Source organism: Mixophyes fleayi, chromosome 9, assembly GCF_038048845.1.
Source record: "Mixophyes fleayi isolate aMixFle1 chromosome 9, aMixFle1.hap1, whole genome shotgun sequence".
NCBI lineage: Eukaryota > Metazoa > Chordata > Amphibia > Anura > Limnodynastidae > Mixophyes > Mixophyes fleayi.
Window position 1 is genome coordinate 17,270,300 of NC_134410.1, and position 18,675 is coordinate 17,288,974.

General features: G+C 37.9%; 1 protein-coding gene and 1 long non-coding RNA gene across 2 annotated transcripts in view; one reads left to right on the forward strand and one right to left on the reverse strand.

Annotated features, from left to right (window-relative positions):
- Nucleotides 1-18,675, forward strand: part of LOC142101456 (uncharacterized) — a 29,057-nt gene that overhangs the window by 2,915 nt on the left and 7,467 nt on the right. Inside the window, exon 2 of the long non-coding RNA XR_012679019.1 lies at nt 13,498-13,639. This is a non-coding gene — a long non-coding RNA (uncharacterized LOC142101456). The remainder of the gene's footprint in view (nt 1-13,497; nt 13,640-18,675) is intronic.
- On the reverse strand, nt 1,717-11,185 carry LOC142102099 (uncharacterized). The gene is made up of 4 exons (XM_075186656.1): nt 10,955-11,185; nt 4,032-8,696; nt 3,730-3,836; nt 1,717-2,438 (listed from the first exon to the last, which is right to left on the reverse strand). Exons 1-4 carry the CDS (start codon nt 11,022-11,024, stop codon nt 2,382-2,384), a joined length of 4,899 nt encoding a protein of 1,632 aa, XP_075042757.1. The 5' UTR covers nt 11,025-11,185; the 3' UTR covers nt 1,717-2,381.

Consider the following 18,675-nt stretch of genomic DNA (forward strand, 5'->3'; position numbering starts at 1 on the left):
AGCAGCTCCACCCTCGTTCAGAAACTGTGACAACTTCAGTTATCGGCAAATGGCTTTCAATGGAGAACACGATGTGCTCTGAAACTGTAATGTATGACATGGAAATAGATATTTCCCATGTGCTACATGTCATTAAACATGGTTGTAAGAGCTTCTGGATATGCAGCAAAGTACTATATAATTATTGCTATTATACCAGTGTCACATGAAGGATAGTATCCGTGTGTCCTCACATGTACGCTCAATCAGGCGTATACATGTACAGTAGTAGACAAGGGGAAAATTTATCAAGCTGCAGGTTTGAAAAAGTGGAGGTGTTGCCTATAGCAACCAATCAGATTCTAGCTGTTATTTTGTAGAATGCACTAAATAAATGATAACTAGAATCTGATTGGTTGCTATAGGCAACACCTCCACTTTTTCAAACCTGCAGCTTGATCTATTTACCCTAAGGAGTCTTAAGATCTGGCTTCAGGAGAGAACACACATGGAAACAGGTAACATCCTTTCTCAATATGGCTGTCTGTGTACCTTTAGATTAGTGTATGATATACAGTATGTCTTGTGCTCTACACTATATTCATGTTCTCGGTTCCCCGAGAACCGAACACACACAGTTCTTGGCAGTCTTTAGTGCAATTGGGCAGCGCCATAGGAAGAAAAGAAAGAGGAGGGGTAGCAGTGTTCTTCAAAGTCTGCAGTGTCATTCAGGAGAGCTCCATTGCTCCATTGCTAAATGTCATTGCTGGTATAGAAATAATAGGTCTGGCAGGCTTGTTCTTCTAAATCTGCAGTCACATTGTACTGAGTTATATAGGTAACATACAAAGAGGAGAGCTCCATTGCTCCACTGCTAATTGTCACTGCTGAAATAGAAATAATAGGTCTGGCAGGCTTGGTCTTCTAAATCTACAGTTTTTGTTTGAAAGTGTATGAAAATAATATTGTGACCTGTGAGGTGATCAAACTTGACTGCAAATGACTTGAAATTTGTGTTATTGAGGTTAATAATAATGTAGGGGGGGAAAAATAAAAAATATGAAAACAGAAATTGTGCTCTGATCGCAAGGTAACATCAGGCGTAATATACTGTAAATATCTCTACAATACCAAAAGATGACTTTTCCAACCTCAGCAAGATTTATAATACAACCAGTGGCGCTATTTGTGCGGAGTGTGTACGGTTTATCCATGTTTGTGAGGTTTCCTATGGGTTCTCCTGTTTCCTTCTACTGCAGCAGAATAATTGGCTTTGACTAAATTGGTCCTAGCGTGTGTGTGTGTGTATGTGTGTATCTGTGTGCTTCTGGTAAGGAGATTAGATTGTAAGTTCCAGTGCTACAAGGACTCTATGGGCTAGATTTACTAAGCTGCGGGTTTGAAAAAGTGGGGATGTTGCCTATAGCAACCAATCAGATTCTAGCTGTCATTTATTTAGTACATTCTACAAAATGACAGCTAGAATCTGATTGGTTGCTATAGGCAACATCCCCACTTTTTCAAACCCGCAGCTTAGTAAATCTAGCCCTATGGGGGGTATTCAATTGTTGCTCCGGCCGCCGGAAGAACGAGCGCGTTAAAACTATTACCGTTTATAAAGGATAATAATAATAATAATAATAATAATAATAATAACAGCAACAACAAAATGTGGCCTGTGTAACAATTGACACACATTTTAATCAGGAACTTACATTGGAAATACATTTGCAACCACATAATATCGGTATGAACATAGACACTTTGTACAAGTAGAATAAATAATATAATCCAACATGTAAATAAAAATCTTAATTACAACATGTCTCACTAAAGAAAACTTTTACATTTTCCAGCAATGTAACGTCATTTCAGTAGTAATTAGTAGTGCTACAATACATACTTCATATCACACTTGTGTACTTCTGGTATAAATACTTAAAACTATAAAACATGTAATGCACAAAACAGACACATGATGTCACTCTCACACTGTTATCTACATTGTGAAGCATATACTCCTATTATATATACAGTGGCCACAGAGTGTCAACATTACTAAATAATAACTATAAAAATTAAATACATCAAAATCAATGCTAGTAAACTCTAAGGCCATCATACTGTCTAATATACATTCTTCTATCACATGTATGTTAGAGTATGTTTATGTGGTCGGAAATGTAAGCAGCACTGTCGTCGAGACTGATATTAACGATTAAGCAAATTCTCTGTAAAGCACTGGGATATATGTTGGCTCTTTATAAAAAAATGTTCATGTTAATTCCTCATGTAATACTCTCAGCAACCACTAGTGGCAGTATCTCTCAAAACACTTTTTGTATATAATACTGTTGATTTGAAGGGTGAAAGGATTCTTGCAGGGTAATCAAGGCGGCTACTTAAATATTTGATCCAGAAATGTTATAGCGTGTTCCTCTTCTGCCATAATATACAGCCTGTAAAATAAATCGATGTGGTAGTTAAAATGAGTTTGTTTTTTTAAATATGTATATATCAACGCAAATGTTACAAGCTTTAACTACAGATGAATAGAGTTTATTGCAGTGAAGTGTTTAGAGACTCATCTGTGCTGCCTTGTGACAGGTCTGATTAATGTAGTTGTGAATAGCGCAGGATATTCAAATTAAATGCAAAAACAAACATTTTGCAGTAAACTCCAACTTTGCAAGGAAAAGTAATTTGAACATGAGACCCTTGGAGACTATAATAGCAGCTAAAAATACAATTTTATACATTTAAGAATTATTGTTATTATTATTATTATTTTACTATATTCATAATTTTAAATTTTCAACTAATACATCAAGTAACTGTTTAAATTTGATCTAAAAAAAAAATAAAAAAAAAATCCAAGAAAGAAAATAAAATAATAATAATACACACATATATATATGTATATATATTATATACATATATATATATGTGTGTATTATTATTATTATTTTTTTTTCTTTTTTTTTTTTTGGGGGAATATATATATATATATATATATATATATATATATATATATATATATATATATATATATATATTCATTCAATATATTTGAATACATTTTGATGTGAGCATCAATTTTTGTAGTTAACACCTATAGAATTTGCTAGATGGGTGTGTCTGAGCTACATAATTTTTACTACAATGATAATAATAATATTAATAATAATAATATTAATAATATTAATAATAGTAATAATATAGGGCCTGAGTCATTGAGGAAAGTAAGGAAAAAAATTAGTAAATGCTCCCTGGGACAAACCATCTTAGAATGCAAGGGGTGCACATTAGTTTATTACTTTGCACATAAGCTAAATACTGGCTGCTTAATCTAAGACATGCTCTACCCCAGCTAAAAATCTATCCCCACATTTTACATTTACCTCCCCCTCCAATGCAACATGGTTTTGCCCAGGTGCAAAGATACTTCTTTTTTATACTTTGCTCTCTTGAATGACTTAGGCCCATAATTCTTAGATGTATAAAATTGCATTTTAAAACAACAAATATTCTAAAAATATAGTAATCGCTCAAAGAGTCATACAAAATGGGGGGGGGGGGGACGACTTTGTTTTAATTTTCTAAAGTGTTCTACAAATGTGACTCTGGCACTGTAGCTAGAATTGAATTGATTGTTATGGGCAACAACTCCTTCTATGTAGAACAGTAACGGAAAACGTCCCCCCATTGTATCTGGTAGCCCAGCAAAGAGAAGAAAGAAAATAAACATACCGTTAATATGCCTCCAACAAGGATTAATGTTCCAAAGGCAACAGCCAACGAGATGACAATAATTTTCCAGGGAGCCAAAAAATTTGCTACTCCAGACACAGTGGTAGCTGGAAGAAAAACAATTAGTTATTTATATACTTTATGGCCATCTGTATCTATTCCTCATGGAAAGCTTGTCTCTCTGTCTATCTGACTAATCTCTATCTATCCCTATTTCTCTCTCTCTTTCTCTCAACCTGTCTGTCTATCTTTTCCCCCCTTTCTCTTATTCTATTTGTTTCATTCTTTCTTTCCCAGATTACCTGTATTCTGTCCACCGGTGCCAGAGTAGATGGTGAATGAGCTGGAATGGGTCTCAGGGGATGAATAACCAGAACTGGTCTCTGTTATAGAAGGTGATTTTGCACTAATGGTGGACATTCTCTGTGCACTGGAGGAGGTCACAATATTGGTGGAAGACGGCAAGTGGTTGGAAGAAGTCACTGAGCTAGAAACTGCCAAAGTACTTGTGTAGCTCATAGTACTGTGTGTACTGTGAGGTATAACTGTACTATTCATGGTAATTGATGGACTGCTGGTAACACTACTATGAGATGTTGCTGTGTTACTGGTAGTTGTAGTCTGGATACTGGTATCAGCACTGGAAGAAATCACTATGTTATTGGACGTTGAGGATAACAAAGTTGCAGATATATCTGTATTATTCATGGTAACTGAAGACCTACTAGTAGCAGTACTAGAAGATGTTGCTGTATTACTGGTAGTTGTAGACTGGATACTGGTAGTATCACTGGAGGAGGTCAATATCTTATTGGGTGTTGATGATGATGAAGGTGAAGATATAGCTGTATTATTCATGGTAACTGATGGGCTGCTGGTAACACTACTATGAGATGTTACTGTGTTACTGGAAGTTGTAGGCTGGATACTGGTAGTATCACTGGAGGAGGTCATTATCTTATTGGGTGTTGATGATGATGAAGGTGAAGATATAGCTGTATTATTCATGGTAACTGATGGGCTGCTGGTAACACTACTATGAGATGTTACTGTGTTACTGGTAGTTGTAGGCTGGATACTGGCAGCGTCACTGGAGGAGGTCATTATCTTATTGGGTGTTGACGATGATGATGAAGTTGAAGGTATAGCTGTACTATTCATGGTAACTGATGGGCTGCTAGTAACAATACTATGAGATGTTGCTGTGTTACCAGCTGTAGTAGACTGGATACTGGTAGCATCACTGGAGGAGGTCATTATGTTATTTTGTATTGATGATGATGAAGGTGAAGTTATAATTGTATTATTCATGGTAACTGATGGACTGCTGGTAACACTACTATGAGATGTTACTGTGTTACTTGTAGTTGTAGGCTGGATACTGGCAGCATCACTGGAGGAGGTTATCATGTTATGGGGTGATGATGATGATGATGATGAAGTTGAAGGTATAGCTGTACTATTCATGGTAACTGATGGGCTGCTAGTAACACTACTATGAGATATTGCTGTATTACTGGTAGTTGTAGGCTGGATACTGGTATCAGCACTGGAAGAATTCACTACGTTATTGGACGTTGATGATAATGAAGTTGAAGGTATAGTTGTATTATTCATGGTAACTGATGGGCTGCTGGTAACACTACTATGAGATGTTGCTGTGTTACTGGAAGTTGTAGGCTGGATACTGGCAGCATCACTGGAGAAGGTCATTATCTTATTGGGTGTTGATGATGATGATGAAGTTGAAGGTATAGCTGTACTATTCATGGTAACTGATGGACTGCTGGTAACACTACTATGAGATGTTGCTGTGTTACCGGCTGTAGTAGACTGGATACTGGTAGCATCACTGGAGGAGGTCATTATCTTATTGGGTGTTGATGATGATGATGAAGTTGAAGGTATAGCTGTACTATTCATGGTAACTGATGGGCTGCTAGTAACACTACTATGAGATGTTGCTGTGTTACCGGTTGTAGTAGACTGGATATTGGTAGCATCACTGGAGGAGGTCATTATGTTATTGGGTATTGATGATGATGAAGGTGAAGTTATAATGGTATTATTCATGGTAACTGATGGGCTGCTGGTAACACTACTATGAGATGTTGCTGTATTACTGGTAGTTGTAGGCTGGATACTGGTATCAGCACTGGAAGAATTCACTATGTTATTGGACGTTGATGATAATGAAGTTGCAGATATAACTGTATTATTCATGGTAACTGATGGGCTGCTGGTAACACTACTATGAGATGTTGCTGTGTTACTGGAAGTTGTAGGCTGGATACTGGCAGCATCACTGGAGGAGGTCATTATCTTATTGGGTGTTGATGATGATGATGAAGTTGAAGGTATAGCTGTACTATTCATGGTAACTGATGGACTGCTGGTAACACTACTATGAGATGTTGCTGTGTTACCGGCTGTAGTAAACTGGATACTGGTAGCATCACTGGAGGAGGTCATTATCTTATTGGGTGTTGATGATGATGAAGTTGAAGGTATAGCTGTACTATTCATGGTAACTGATGGGCTGCTAGTAACACTACTATGAGATGTTGCTGTGTTACCGGCTGTAGTAGACTGGATATTGGTAGCATCACTGGAGGAGGTCATTATGTTATTGGGTGTTGATGATAATGAAGTTGCAGATATAACTGTATTATTCATGGTAACTGATGGACTGCTGGTAACACTACTATGAGATGTTGCTGTATTACTGGCTGTTGTAGACTGGATACTGGTAGCATCACTGGAGGAGGTCATTATGTTATTGGGTATTGATGATGATGAAGGTGAAGTTATAATTGTATTATTCATGGTAACTGATGGACTGCTGGTAACACTACTATTAGATGTTGCTGTATTACTGGTAGTTGTAGGCTGGATGCTGGTATCAGCACTGGAAGAATTCACTATGTTATTGGACGTTGATGATAATGAAGTTGCAGATATAACTGTATTATTCATGGTAACTGATGGGCTGCTGGTAACACTACTATGAGATGTTACTGTGTTACTGGTAGTTGTAGACTGGATACTGGTAGTATCACTGGAGGAGGTCATTATCTTATTGGGTGTTGATGATGATGATGAAGGTGAAGTTATTGTTGTGTTATTCATGGTAAATGATGGACTGCTGGTAACACTACTCTGATATGTTGCTGTGTTACTGGTAGTTGTAGGCTGGATACTGGTAGCATCACTGGAGGAGGTCATTATCTTATTGGGTGTTGATGATGATAAAGGTGAAGATATAGCTGTATTAATCATGGTAACTGATGGACTGCTGGTAACACTACTGTGAGATGTTGCTGTGTTACTGGTTGATGTTGCTGAGAATGTTGAAGGTATAGCTGAATTATTCATAATATTTGTGTTAGTAGTTAGCATTGGCTGGCTACTGATATAATTACTGGATGTAGCAGTGAAACTACTGGTAGTTGATGACGATGGATTTGACACTGTGGATGTGTCATTCATTACTGAGCTAGCAGTACTATTGCTGGAAATTGTTGTTGTGCTGGTGGTCGTTACTGATTCGATACTGTTGTCATTGCTTGAAGACGTCAACACACTATTTTGGGTTAAAACTGCAGTACTAGAAGATATCACTGTGTTATTCTTACTAACTTGTGGAATACTGGTTACAATAATGAAAGCTCCTTCTGATGTGGTAGAAGATGTAACTGTGCTATTGTTTGATGCAGTTTGGACAGTGAGTAATGGTGCTTGGGCAGTGGTTGATGTTGATTGAGTACTAGTTGATGCTGGTTGGATACTAGTTGTTATTGTTTGGGCACTGATGTCTTTAGTGGAAGAGTTCATGTTACTAAGTGAAGATGTACTGAAAGATGTAGTTGTGCTATAGTTTAATGCTGGTTGGCTACTAGGTGATGACAGTGGTATAAGGGTTCCACTGCTGTTTGAAACTGGTTGGATAGTATTTGATGATGGTTGGGTACTTGTTAATGCTGGTTGGATGCTGGCTGCTGTTGTTTGGGCACTAATACTGGAAGAAGTCATCCTGTTACTAAACGTTGATGGTGATATACTATAAGATGTAGTTAAGCTATTATTTGTGTCGGGGTGGATCATGCTTGATGCTTGTTGGGAACTGGTATGATTGATAGAAGAGGTCATCATGTTACTGATCATTGATGTTGATGTACTGGAAGTTGTAGCCGTGCTGGTGTTCAAAACTGGTTGGATAGTTGATGCTGGATTGATGGGGGTGTCATTATTAGAAGAGGTTGCTATGCTTGTTGTGTTTTCTGCTGAAATACTGGAAGATGTTGCTGTACTATTGACTGATATGGCTTGAACAAGGGTTAATGCATGTTGGGTACTGGTGTTGTTGCTGGAAGGTGTGATTGTATTACTTTGTGATGTTGTTATGCTGGGAGATATAGTTGTAATATTGTTGGATGTTGGTTGGGTGCTGGTCGATGTTTGGATACTGATGTCATTGGAAGAGGTCATTATGTTACTGTGCACTGATGTTGACATGCTGGAAGATGTAGTTGTGCTATTGTTTGATAGTATATCTATAATTGTTGATGCTTGTTGTATACTGGAAGAGGTAAATGTGCTACTAGATATTAATGTTGATGTAGTTGAAAGTGATATTGTACTATCCATAGTAACCTGAGAGCTACTGATGATACTTGAGGAAGATATGGTGCTTCCAGCTGTTCGATCTTCAGTTACTCCAGAAGATGACAATAAATTAGTGATTGGTATTGTTTGACTGCTGGTTTCGGTAAAGGAAGGTGTACTTGCGCTGATGGTCTCTTCTGGTTGAGTGCTCATGTCAGTAAAGGAAGTAGTTATTGTGCTAGAGGTTTCCTCTGGTTGGCTACTGGTATCAGTAATTCCAGGGGTATCAGTTGTACTGGGAAACAGCTGGCTGATAACAGTGCTTAAAACAGATCCAAGAGACTGGGTGTGGGCATAGTGACCTATGATAAATGACACATTACAGTATGTTATAGATTTCATTGGTACATGTAATGCTGATTTAGAAATTGCTGCATTGTGCTATTACATATGAAGTATATGCCTACACATGCATAACCAAGTTCAAGGCTGCTTTGTGTCTGTAAATGTTACACCCACTAGAATCATTTATTTAATACATTGATAATGGTCACTATCTGAATTTCCCAGTACTGGACAGGAGTTCAGCATTTCTTTTCATTAAGTTGTTATTGATAATTAGAACCTATTTTCACCAAACCTGGCTATGCTCCTGGGAGGTCTGGGAGACTCCCAAATTTTGGGAAATACTCCCTGGAGACTTCCCGGATTCTGCTTTTCTTTCATTATTATCATCTTTCATTTATAAGGTGCCACAAGAGGTATGCAGTGCCTTATATGAAAGTCACAGTAGTATGCAATAAACAGACAGCAACGATCCATAACACATTACATAATACATGAAAAACAAAATAATACAAAGACCAGACATCTACTATTTAACAAATAGTACACAGATAACCAACAAGAAGTAGGCCTTAGCTCAAGAAAACAGGGCTAAGGAAGCAGGTCTAAAAGTACAGAGTGATGCAATAGTAGAAGGAGAACTTGAGGAAAGAGAGTCCTTGTCTGAATGGAGCATGCCTAGTGGGTTCATGCTCCTGCTGGGCATGGTCAGAGTATGCCCGCTCTCTGTACTATTCAGAGCAGGGGGGCCCAGGAGGTTACAGCTGCATTACTGAGCCCTTACCCAATCTTCGCCATGGGGTCCAGCATGGCATGCTTTCCTCCCTGTATACATCAAAGAGCATTAAAATAATTAATAGTAGTGTCTGGTGTGCCATTATCCCAGCTTTTAATCTCTGCTGAGAGGTATGATTCCTAATGATTGGAGAATGGACAGAGAAAATGAAATGGAATCCCTTAAAAAAGCAAAAAGAAAGATATGTTGAGTATTTAGTGACAAAATTCAACACCCAAGGCTGCACAGATGTGATGCTGGGAGATTATAGAAAATCTTGTGGATTTTTATAGATCTGCAGCTAAAGTGATAGATCAGAGTGGTTCTGGTGATATAGGTTATTGAGATTTTTAGCACTTAATATTCAATGCAATAGTCAATAATTTCAGACACTGAAAATCCTTGGCGCTGTCTCAAAGATGGGGTATTGGATAAAAGTTTGTCTAAAGGACAGAAGCAGAGTGATTTCGTCTTTGGTGTGAGCTCAGATGAAAGTCTGGTAGCCAAAGGAGTATATCCGAGATCAACCTTGTGTCATGTTTTACTTAATGTATTAATTTGTGATATCGCTTATGGTGTACAAGCAAAAGTACGTAGTTGTTTTTTTTGCTGATGATACAAAGAACTTAAACTTAATACATTCAGATGTAAAGTAATGCACATTGGACACAAAAGTAATAAAGCTGAACATAGAATGGCTGGTCATATAATGTCTTTAACAATAAAGAAATGTGACCTTGGAATTATAGTTTCAGATGATATAAAGGTCAGCAAGCACTGTAAGGAAATAGTGGGAAAAGCCAATAGAATATGTAGTTATACAGCAAGAGGTATAAGTATAAGGTAGAGGGAAGTTATATTGGCACTTTATAGGTCACTGGTGGGGTCTCACCTCCAGTACTGGGTACAGTGCTGGAGGCCTTATCTCAAAAAATACATTACTAAAAACCAAGTACATCAGAGAAGGGCTGCTATAGTGTATCATGGGCAGCATAGCAAAACTTATCAGGAAAGAATACAAGAGCTGAACATATCCAGCTTAGAGATAGAATGGACTGTGTGATGTGATACAAATACTAAATACATCACAAGTAGTATTAGAGTTCAAAAAGGCAGCATTTTAAAAGACAAGGATTTCTGGAATAAGGGGACTAACTTTGAAACTGTTCCCCTTCAATAAATACTGTTTTATTTTAAATAGGGACATTTTGTGGGACAAGTTTTTGAATCTTGTAATTAGGGACAGATGTCCCCCGGCCATTAAGGCCACATTCACTGCAGTTTACGCAGCCATTATAAACTAATAATAGCCATTGTACAATCGCAGCCATAACGTGATGCGGTACTTACACATATACTGACATACATTCCATACCTGATACTCATCCTGACAACAATTCACATTGACTGTTATTAGCTTACATTCATCCTTGTGATAGTTTGCATGCCCCGCATCCATGCAGACAGACAGACAGACTGATACAATATATACTGACTTACCAGATATAAGTACGAGCAGTCCCACGTGTGTGATAACATGTAATCCTGAGAATTTCATAGTAGTTCTCATGGGGAAACTTCCAATCTTCTTAAACACAGTTAGATGATACTTTATGAAATGTAAAATGATTTCTGCCCCTGACACAGTTATATATGCGATGATTAGTTAGCAGGGTGGGGGCGATGACTTCATCGTGACATCACTATGTATCTCACACTCAGGCATCTCTTTTGCAATGTGTGTAGATACCACTTTCATACACAACAGTTGGAGCAGTGAGAACAGGGAGTGTCAGATGTGAAGTGCTCTCATCTGCATGAATAAGAGTTCAGGACGGGTGTAACTGTTTATATACACAGAGATAAGCCTGTAGTCAAACGGTATATACTGCAATAGGAAGTGATTCTGATAATTATACATATGAGATAGACAGATAGATACGAGATACATAGCGAGATAGATAGATAGATAGATAGATATGAGATGAATATATTGCTAGATATTATATATGAGATACATAAATAGCTAGAAAAATAGATATGAGATAGATACATAGATAGATAGATAGATAGATAGATAGATAGATAGATAGATAGATATGAGATAAATATATATCAGATAGATAGATAGATAGATAGATAGATAGATAGATAGATAGAGAGATAGATAGATAGACATATAGATATATAAATATATATCAGATAGATAGATAGATACATGAATGTGAGATAGAATTAGATATATTTGAGATATATGGGATAGATAGATAGATAAATAGATACATGAATGTGAGATAGAATTAGATAGATTTGAGATATATGGGATAGATAGATAGATAGATAGATAGATAGATAGATAGATAGATAGATAGATAGATATGAGATAAATATATATCTGATAGATAGATAGATAGATAGATAGATAGATAGATAGATATGAGATAAATATATATCTGATAGATAGATAGATAGATAGATAGATAGATAGATAGATAGATAGATAGATAGATAGGAGGTCGTAATATTGCTAGATATGAGATAGATAAATACTATTATTATTACCATTTATTTATATAGCGCCACTAATTCCGCAGCGCTGTACAGAGAACTCACTCACATCAGTCCCTGCCCCATTGGGGCTAACAGTCTAAATTCCCTAACACACACACACACAGACACATACAGAGAGAGAGAGACTAGGGTCAATTTGTTAGCAGCCAATTAACCTACCAGTATGTTTTTGGGGTGTGGGGGGAAACCGGAACACCCGGAAGAAACCCACGCAAACACAGGGAGAACATACAAACTTCCTCAAATATATAGGAACATAGATATAAGATAGATAGATAGATAGATAGATAGATAGATAGATGTGAAATGGACTGGTTAATGTAGTCAATGTACAGAAAGGGGTGTGTTGGATTTAAGCTTTGGGCATCTCATAAGTATGTGTTTTTCAGTCATATTACTTGGTACAAGAAGTGCAGGATTGTTCAGTAGTTAAAACAATTCAGTGTTCTAGGAGGGAGACATTCAGTTTCGGTGGAAGACAGATAGAGACAGATGCCTTGTTTACAGGTGCATAAAATGCGTGTTTTATATAAGCGCTCTGTCATTTCCATGTTCGTTTTTACACACATCTGTAAGTTATGCCATATTGAAATATTGCTCATTTGTTATTCACACGTGCAGACAAATGCTGACTTAAATAGCATGTATTTGTATTTTTTGGTAGAGCAGTTTGCCACAGATAGAACAACATACGTTGTACATACAGTATATAGAAAAACAATCTGCTTGTCCATCATGTGATCAGGCAATTTAAAAGTCTTTGAATACTTTGAACATATGTGGATGAATTGTTATTTTAGTTTACAGGATAACAGCAATATTTTTTTTTTCAATGATGTGAAACTTGTATGAAGTCTCATGTATGAAGTGCTCAGTGACCTTATGTATTAGAAATGTTGCGAATGGGAGCACCTGTAGTTCCACAAGGGCTTGGACTACATACTGACAACATTACTCTGGTACTGAATGGCCAGGGGTACCTGGAGGGGCCCACTGCTAGTCAGAATTGAGCTGATACTCTCTAGGTGCACAGGACCCAATAATTATTTCGCACCCAGCCTACCGCCAGTTCTTAGAGGACCAGGCCTGGTGCTGAGTAGGATGTAAAGGAGCTGACTTTCTTTTCTACTTTATTTAACTATTGTTTTATTAAGATCCTTAATGAATCAGGCCCATTCTTTCTAGAAGATGGAACTCAGTCGCTTCCACTATCCCAACTAGAGCGTAACACACTATAAAACATATAATGTGCACAACAACCATTAATGTCACCCTCACACTATTTTCTATGGAGCTTAGCCATATAACATATACAGTGTGTTAATAGCACCAAATAATAATTTAACACTAGCAAGTCCTAAGGCTATCATACAGTCCACTATCCATCCTACAATGACCATGTTACTGATTGCCATCCATGAGCAACAACACCTTCTGTGCAGTAACATGTACAATAGTATTTGATTGCCCAGGAAGGAATGGATGATCTGATGTAAGAAAAGGACTCATACCGTCAGCGTGCCGCCACCAAGAACAGTTGTTCCAAATGCAAGAGCCAATGAGATGATGATGGTTTTCCATGAAGCTAAAACATTGGTTGATCCAGATAGTGAGGTAACTGGAAGGAAATTAAAATGTTATTCATACAGCTTCTACTCATCTGTATCTTTATCTCATATGTATTTATCTATTTCCTCATCTCTCTCCCTTTCTCCATCTTCCTTTCCTCATCCTTTACTCTCTCTTTTCTCTATTCCTCGCATTTCTCTGTCTCTCTCATTGTCCCCCTTCTTCTTTCTTTCTATGCTTTTTTCATTTATATTGAATCCCTTTTTCTTCTTTTTCTCTCTGTCCCTTTTACTCTTCTCCTCTTCTCTGTCTCTCTCTCTCTCTCTCTCTCTCTTTCACTTTCTCTTTCTTTTTATATCTCTTACTTTTTAATTTACCTAAATTCTGTCCACTGGTTGCAGAGTAGATGGTGGATGAGTTAGAATGGACCTCTGGGGGCGAAGAACCAGCACTTATCTTTGCTATAGAATCTGATTTTGACATTGACTGTGTGCGGGTCACAATATTGGTGGAAGACAGGATGCTGTCGGAAAATGTCGCTGTGTTATTGGCTGAAACGGCTGAATTATTTGTAGAGTTCATCATGTTACTGTATGTTGTTGATGATGAAGAAGTTGAAGACAAAGCTGTTTTATTATTGGTAACTGATGGGATACCTTTAACACTTCTGTAGAATACTGCAGTGTCACTGGTTGATGTCGGCTGATTACTGGTGTCATTACTGGAAAAGTTCACCATGGTATTGGAGGTTGATGATGGTGAAGTTGAAGATTTAGCTGTATTATTCATGATAACTGATGGGCTACTGGAGACACCACTGTAAGATATTGCTTTATTACTGTTTGATGTAGACTGTGTACTGGTATCACTGGTGAAATAAGTCATTTTATTACTCAGTGATGACATAAATGAAGTTGAAGATGACACTGTGTTACTCACATTTACTGGTAAGGTGCTGGCAGCGCTACTGAGAGGCATCTTTGTGCTCTTGGTTGATACTGACTGTGTACTGGCATAATTACTGGCAGCAGTCAACATGTTACTGGTACTTGCTGTGGAATAACTGGGAGATGTTTCTGTGTTAGCCATCATAACATCAGCAGTACTGGAATATGTTGCTGTACTACTAATTGATCCTGGTCGTGGTCTGGTATCATTATTAGAAGAGGTCCTTATACTAATAGAAGTAGATGCTGATGAGCTCGAAGATGTCATGGTGTCACTTTGAGTAACTACTGTGCCGGTAACAGTATTGGAAGATGTCATTGTGGGTCTAGTTAATATTGATTGGTTGCTGGTATCATTATTAGAAGTAGCAACTAAACTTCTGGTAGATGATGATGATGATTTTGACAATGTTGATGTGATTTTCATAGGAACTTGTGGTGTACTAGAACCACTGGGAGACGTTGTTGTGCTACTGGTTGCTGCTGATTGGACACTGGATTCACTGCTGGAAGAAGTCATCACGCTGCTGTTGGTTGAAACTAATGTACTAGAAGCCAACATTGAGTTATCTGTAACAATTTGTGAGATACTGGTAACACTAATGTAAGATGCTGCCATATCACTGGTTGATGTAGGTTGGACACTGGTGTTATTATTGGAAGAGTTCATCATGTGACTGGATGATAATAATGATAATGTTGAAGATATAGTGACATTATTCTTGGTAACTGATGTGCTACCAGTATCACTACTGTAAGATGTTGTTGTGTTACTGGTAGATGTAGGGTGAATACTGGTATCACCACTGGAAAAGTTCACTCTGTTATTGTGTGTTGATGATGATGAAGTTGAAGATACAACTGTATTATTCATGGTAACTGGTAGGCTACTGGTAACACTACTGTGGGATATAACTGTGTTGCTGGTTGATGCTGACTGGATACTGGGGTCATTAATTTTGTTACTGGTAACATTACTGGAAGACATTGTTGTGTTCCTGGCTGTGGATGACTGAGCACTGTTGACATTCTTACTGACTCTTGTTATGGATGGACTAAAATATGATGCTATCTTCGTAGTTACTGTTGGGCTACTGGTAACAGTAATGAAAGAAGTTGTTGTGTTGCTGGTTGATGTAGGCTGCATACTGGTATCACTGGTGTGAGGAGTAATTAAACTACTAGGTGGTGACATAAATGAAGTTGAAGGCGACACTGTGTTACTCATGCTAACTGGTGGGGTGCTGGCTGCACTGAAAGACGTATTTGTGCTATTCGTATATACTGGCTGTGTACTAGAATCATTACTGAAAGCAATGAACATGTTACTGGTACTTGCTGTGGAATGACTGGGGGATGTTTCTGCGTTACCCTTCATAACATTAGTAGTATTGGTATATGTTGTGGTGCTACTAGCTGATCCTGGTTGAGTCCTAGTTTCATTAGAGGAGCTCATTATGGTAACAGAAGTAGATGCTGATAGGCTTGAAGATGTCACTGTGACATGCTTAGAAACTGCTGTGCTGTTAGTATTGGAAGATGTACTAGTTGCTATCGGTTGGTTACTGGTATCATTACTATAAGTAGCAATTAAACTTCTGATAGTTGATGAAGATGGTTTTGACAATGTAGATGTGATTTTCATAGGAACTTGTGGTGTACTTGAACCACTGGTAGATGTTGTTGTGCTACTGGTTGCTGATGCTTGGATACTGGTAACACTGCTGGAAGAAGTCATCACACTGCTTTTGGTTGAAACTGATGTACTAGAAGGTAACATTGTGTTATTCCTAAAACCTTGTGAGATACTGTTAACACTAACGTAAGATGCTACTGTATTACTGGTTGATGTAGGCTGGGTACTGGTTTTATTAATGGAACAGTTCATCATGTTACTGGATGATAATATTGATAAAGTTGAAGCTATAGTTATATTATACCTGGTAACTGATGTGCTACTAGTATCAGTACCGTAGGATGCTGCTGCGTTACTTGTTGATGTAGGTTGGATACTAGTATCACTGGAAGAGTTGTTCATATTATGAATTGTTGATGATGATAAAGTTGATGACAGAGACTTATTATTTTTGATAACTGATGGGCTCCTTATTACACTACTGTAGGATGTCTCTGTGTTTCTGGCTGATGTACGCTGGACACTGGTATCATCACTAGAAGAATTTGACATGATACTGAGAGTTGATACTGATAATGTTGAAGCTATAGCTGTATTATTCATGGTAACTGTCAGGTTACTGGTAACACCACTATAAGGCATCACTGTGCTGCTGGTTGATGCTGACTGAGTACTGGTGTCATTATTGGACAAGGTCATCATTTTATTGGTAACATTACTGGAAGACATAGTTGTGTTAATGATTGAGGAAGGCTGAGCACTGGTGTCATTGTTGGACAAGGTCATCGTGTTACTGGTAACATTACTAGAAGACGTTATGTTACTGGCTGGGGATGGCTGAGTAATGGTGTCATTGCTGGACAAGGTCATCATGTTACTGGTAACATTACTGGAAGACATAGTTGTGTTAATGATTGAGGATGACTGAGTACTGGTGTCATTGCTTGACAAGGTCATCGTGTTACTGGTAACATTACTAGAAAGCGTTGTTATGTTACTGGCTGAGGATGGCTGAGTAATGGTGTCATTGTTGGACAAGGTCATCATTTTATTGGTAACATTACTAGAAGGCGTTGTTATGTTACTGGCTGAGGATGGCTGAGTAATGGTGTCATTGTTGGACAAGGTCATCATGTTACTGGTAACATTACTAGAAGGCATTGTTATGTTACTGGCTGAGGATGGCTGAGTAATGGTGTCATTGTTGGACAAGGTCATCATGTTACTGGTAACGTTACTAGAAGATGTTGCTGTGTTACTGGCTGAGGATGGCTGAGTACTGGTGTCATTGTTGGACAAGGTCATCATATTACTGGTAACATTACTAGAAGACGTTGTTGTGTCACTGGCTGAGGATGGCTGAGTACTGGTGTCATTGTTGGACAAGGTCATCATGTTACTGGTAACATTACTAGAAAGCGTTGTGTTACTGGTTGAGGATGGCTGAGTACTGGTGTCATTGTTGGACAAGGTTATCATGTTAACATTACTAGAAAACGTTGTTGTGTTACTGGCTGAGGATGGCTGAGTACTGGTGCCATTGTTGAAAGCAGTCAACATGTTGCTGACACTTGTTATGGATGCACTAAAAGTTGATGCTGTCTTTTTAATTACCGGTGGGATACTGGTGACAGTACTGGAAGATGTGTTACTGGATGGTGCTGACTGCATATTGGTATCCCTGGTGGAAGAAGTAATTGTATGACTTGGTGATGACATAAATGAAGTTGAAGGTGACAATGTGTTATTCACATTAGCTGGTAGGGTACTGACAGCACTACTGAAAGACATCTTTGGGGTATTGGTTGATGCTGGCTTTGTACTGGTATCATAACTGAAAGCAGTCAACATGTTACTGGTACTTGCTTTGAAATGACTGGTGGATGTTTCTGTGTTACCCATCATAACATTAGTAGCAGTGGAAAGTATTGTGGTTCTACTAGCTGATCCTGGTTGTGTCCTGGTATAATTGTTAGAAGTGGTCATTATGCTAAAAGAAGTAGATGCTGATAAACTTGAAGATGTCCCTGTGTTGGTAACTGCTGTATTGGTATTGGTAGATGTCATTGTGGTATTAGTTGCTATTGGTTGGTTACTAGTATTGCTACTAGAAGTAGTTGATGTGATTTTGATTGTAACTTGTGGTGTACTAGAACCACTGGGAGATGTTGTTGTGGATTCTTCTGATTGAATACTGGTACCACTGCTGGAAGAAGGCATCACACTGCTATTAGTTGAAGCTGAAGTACTAAAAGGCAGCATTGTGTTATTCATAATATCATGTGAGACACTAGTAATGTTACTGTAAGATTTTGCTGTATTACTGGTTGATGTAGTCTGGACACTGGCTTTCTCATTGGAAGATATTATCATGGTACTGGATGATAATATGGATAATGTTGAAGATATAGAGATATTTTCCATGGTACCTGATGTGTTACTAGAATCACTACTGTAAGATGTTGCTGTATTACTTGTTGATGTAGGCTGGATATGGG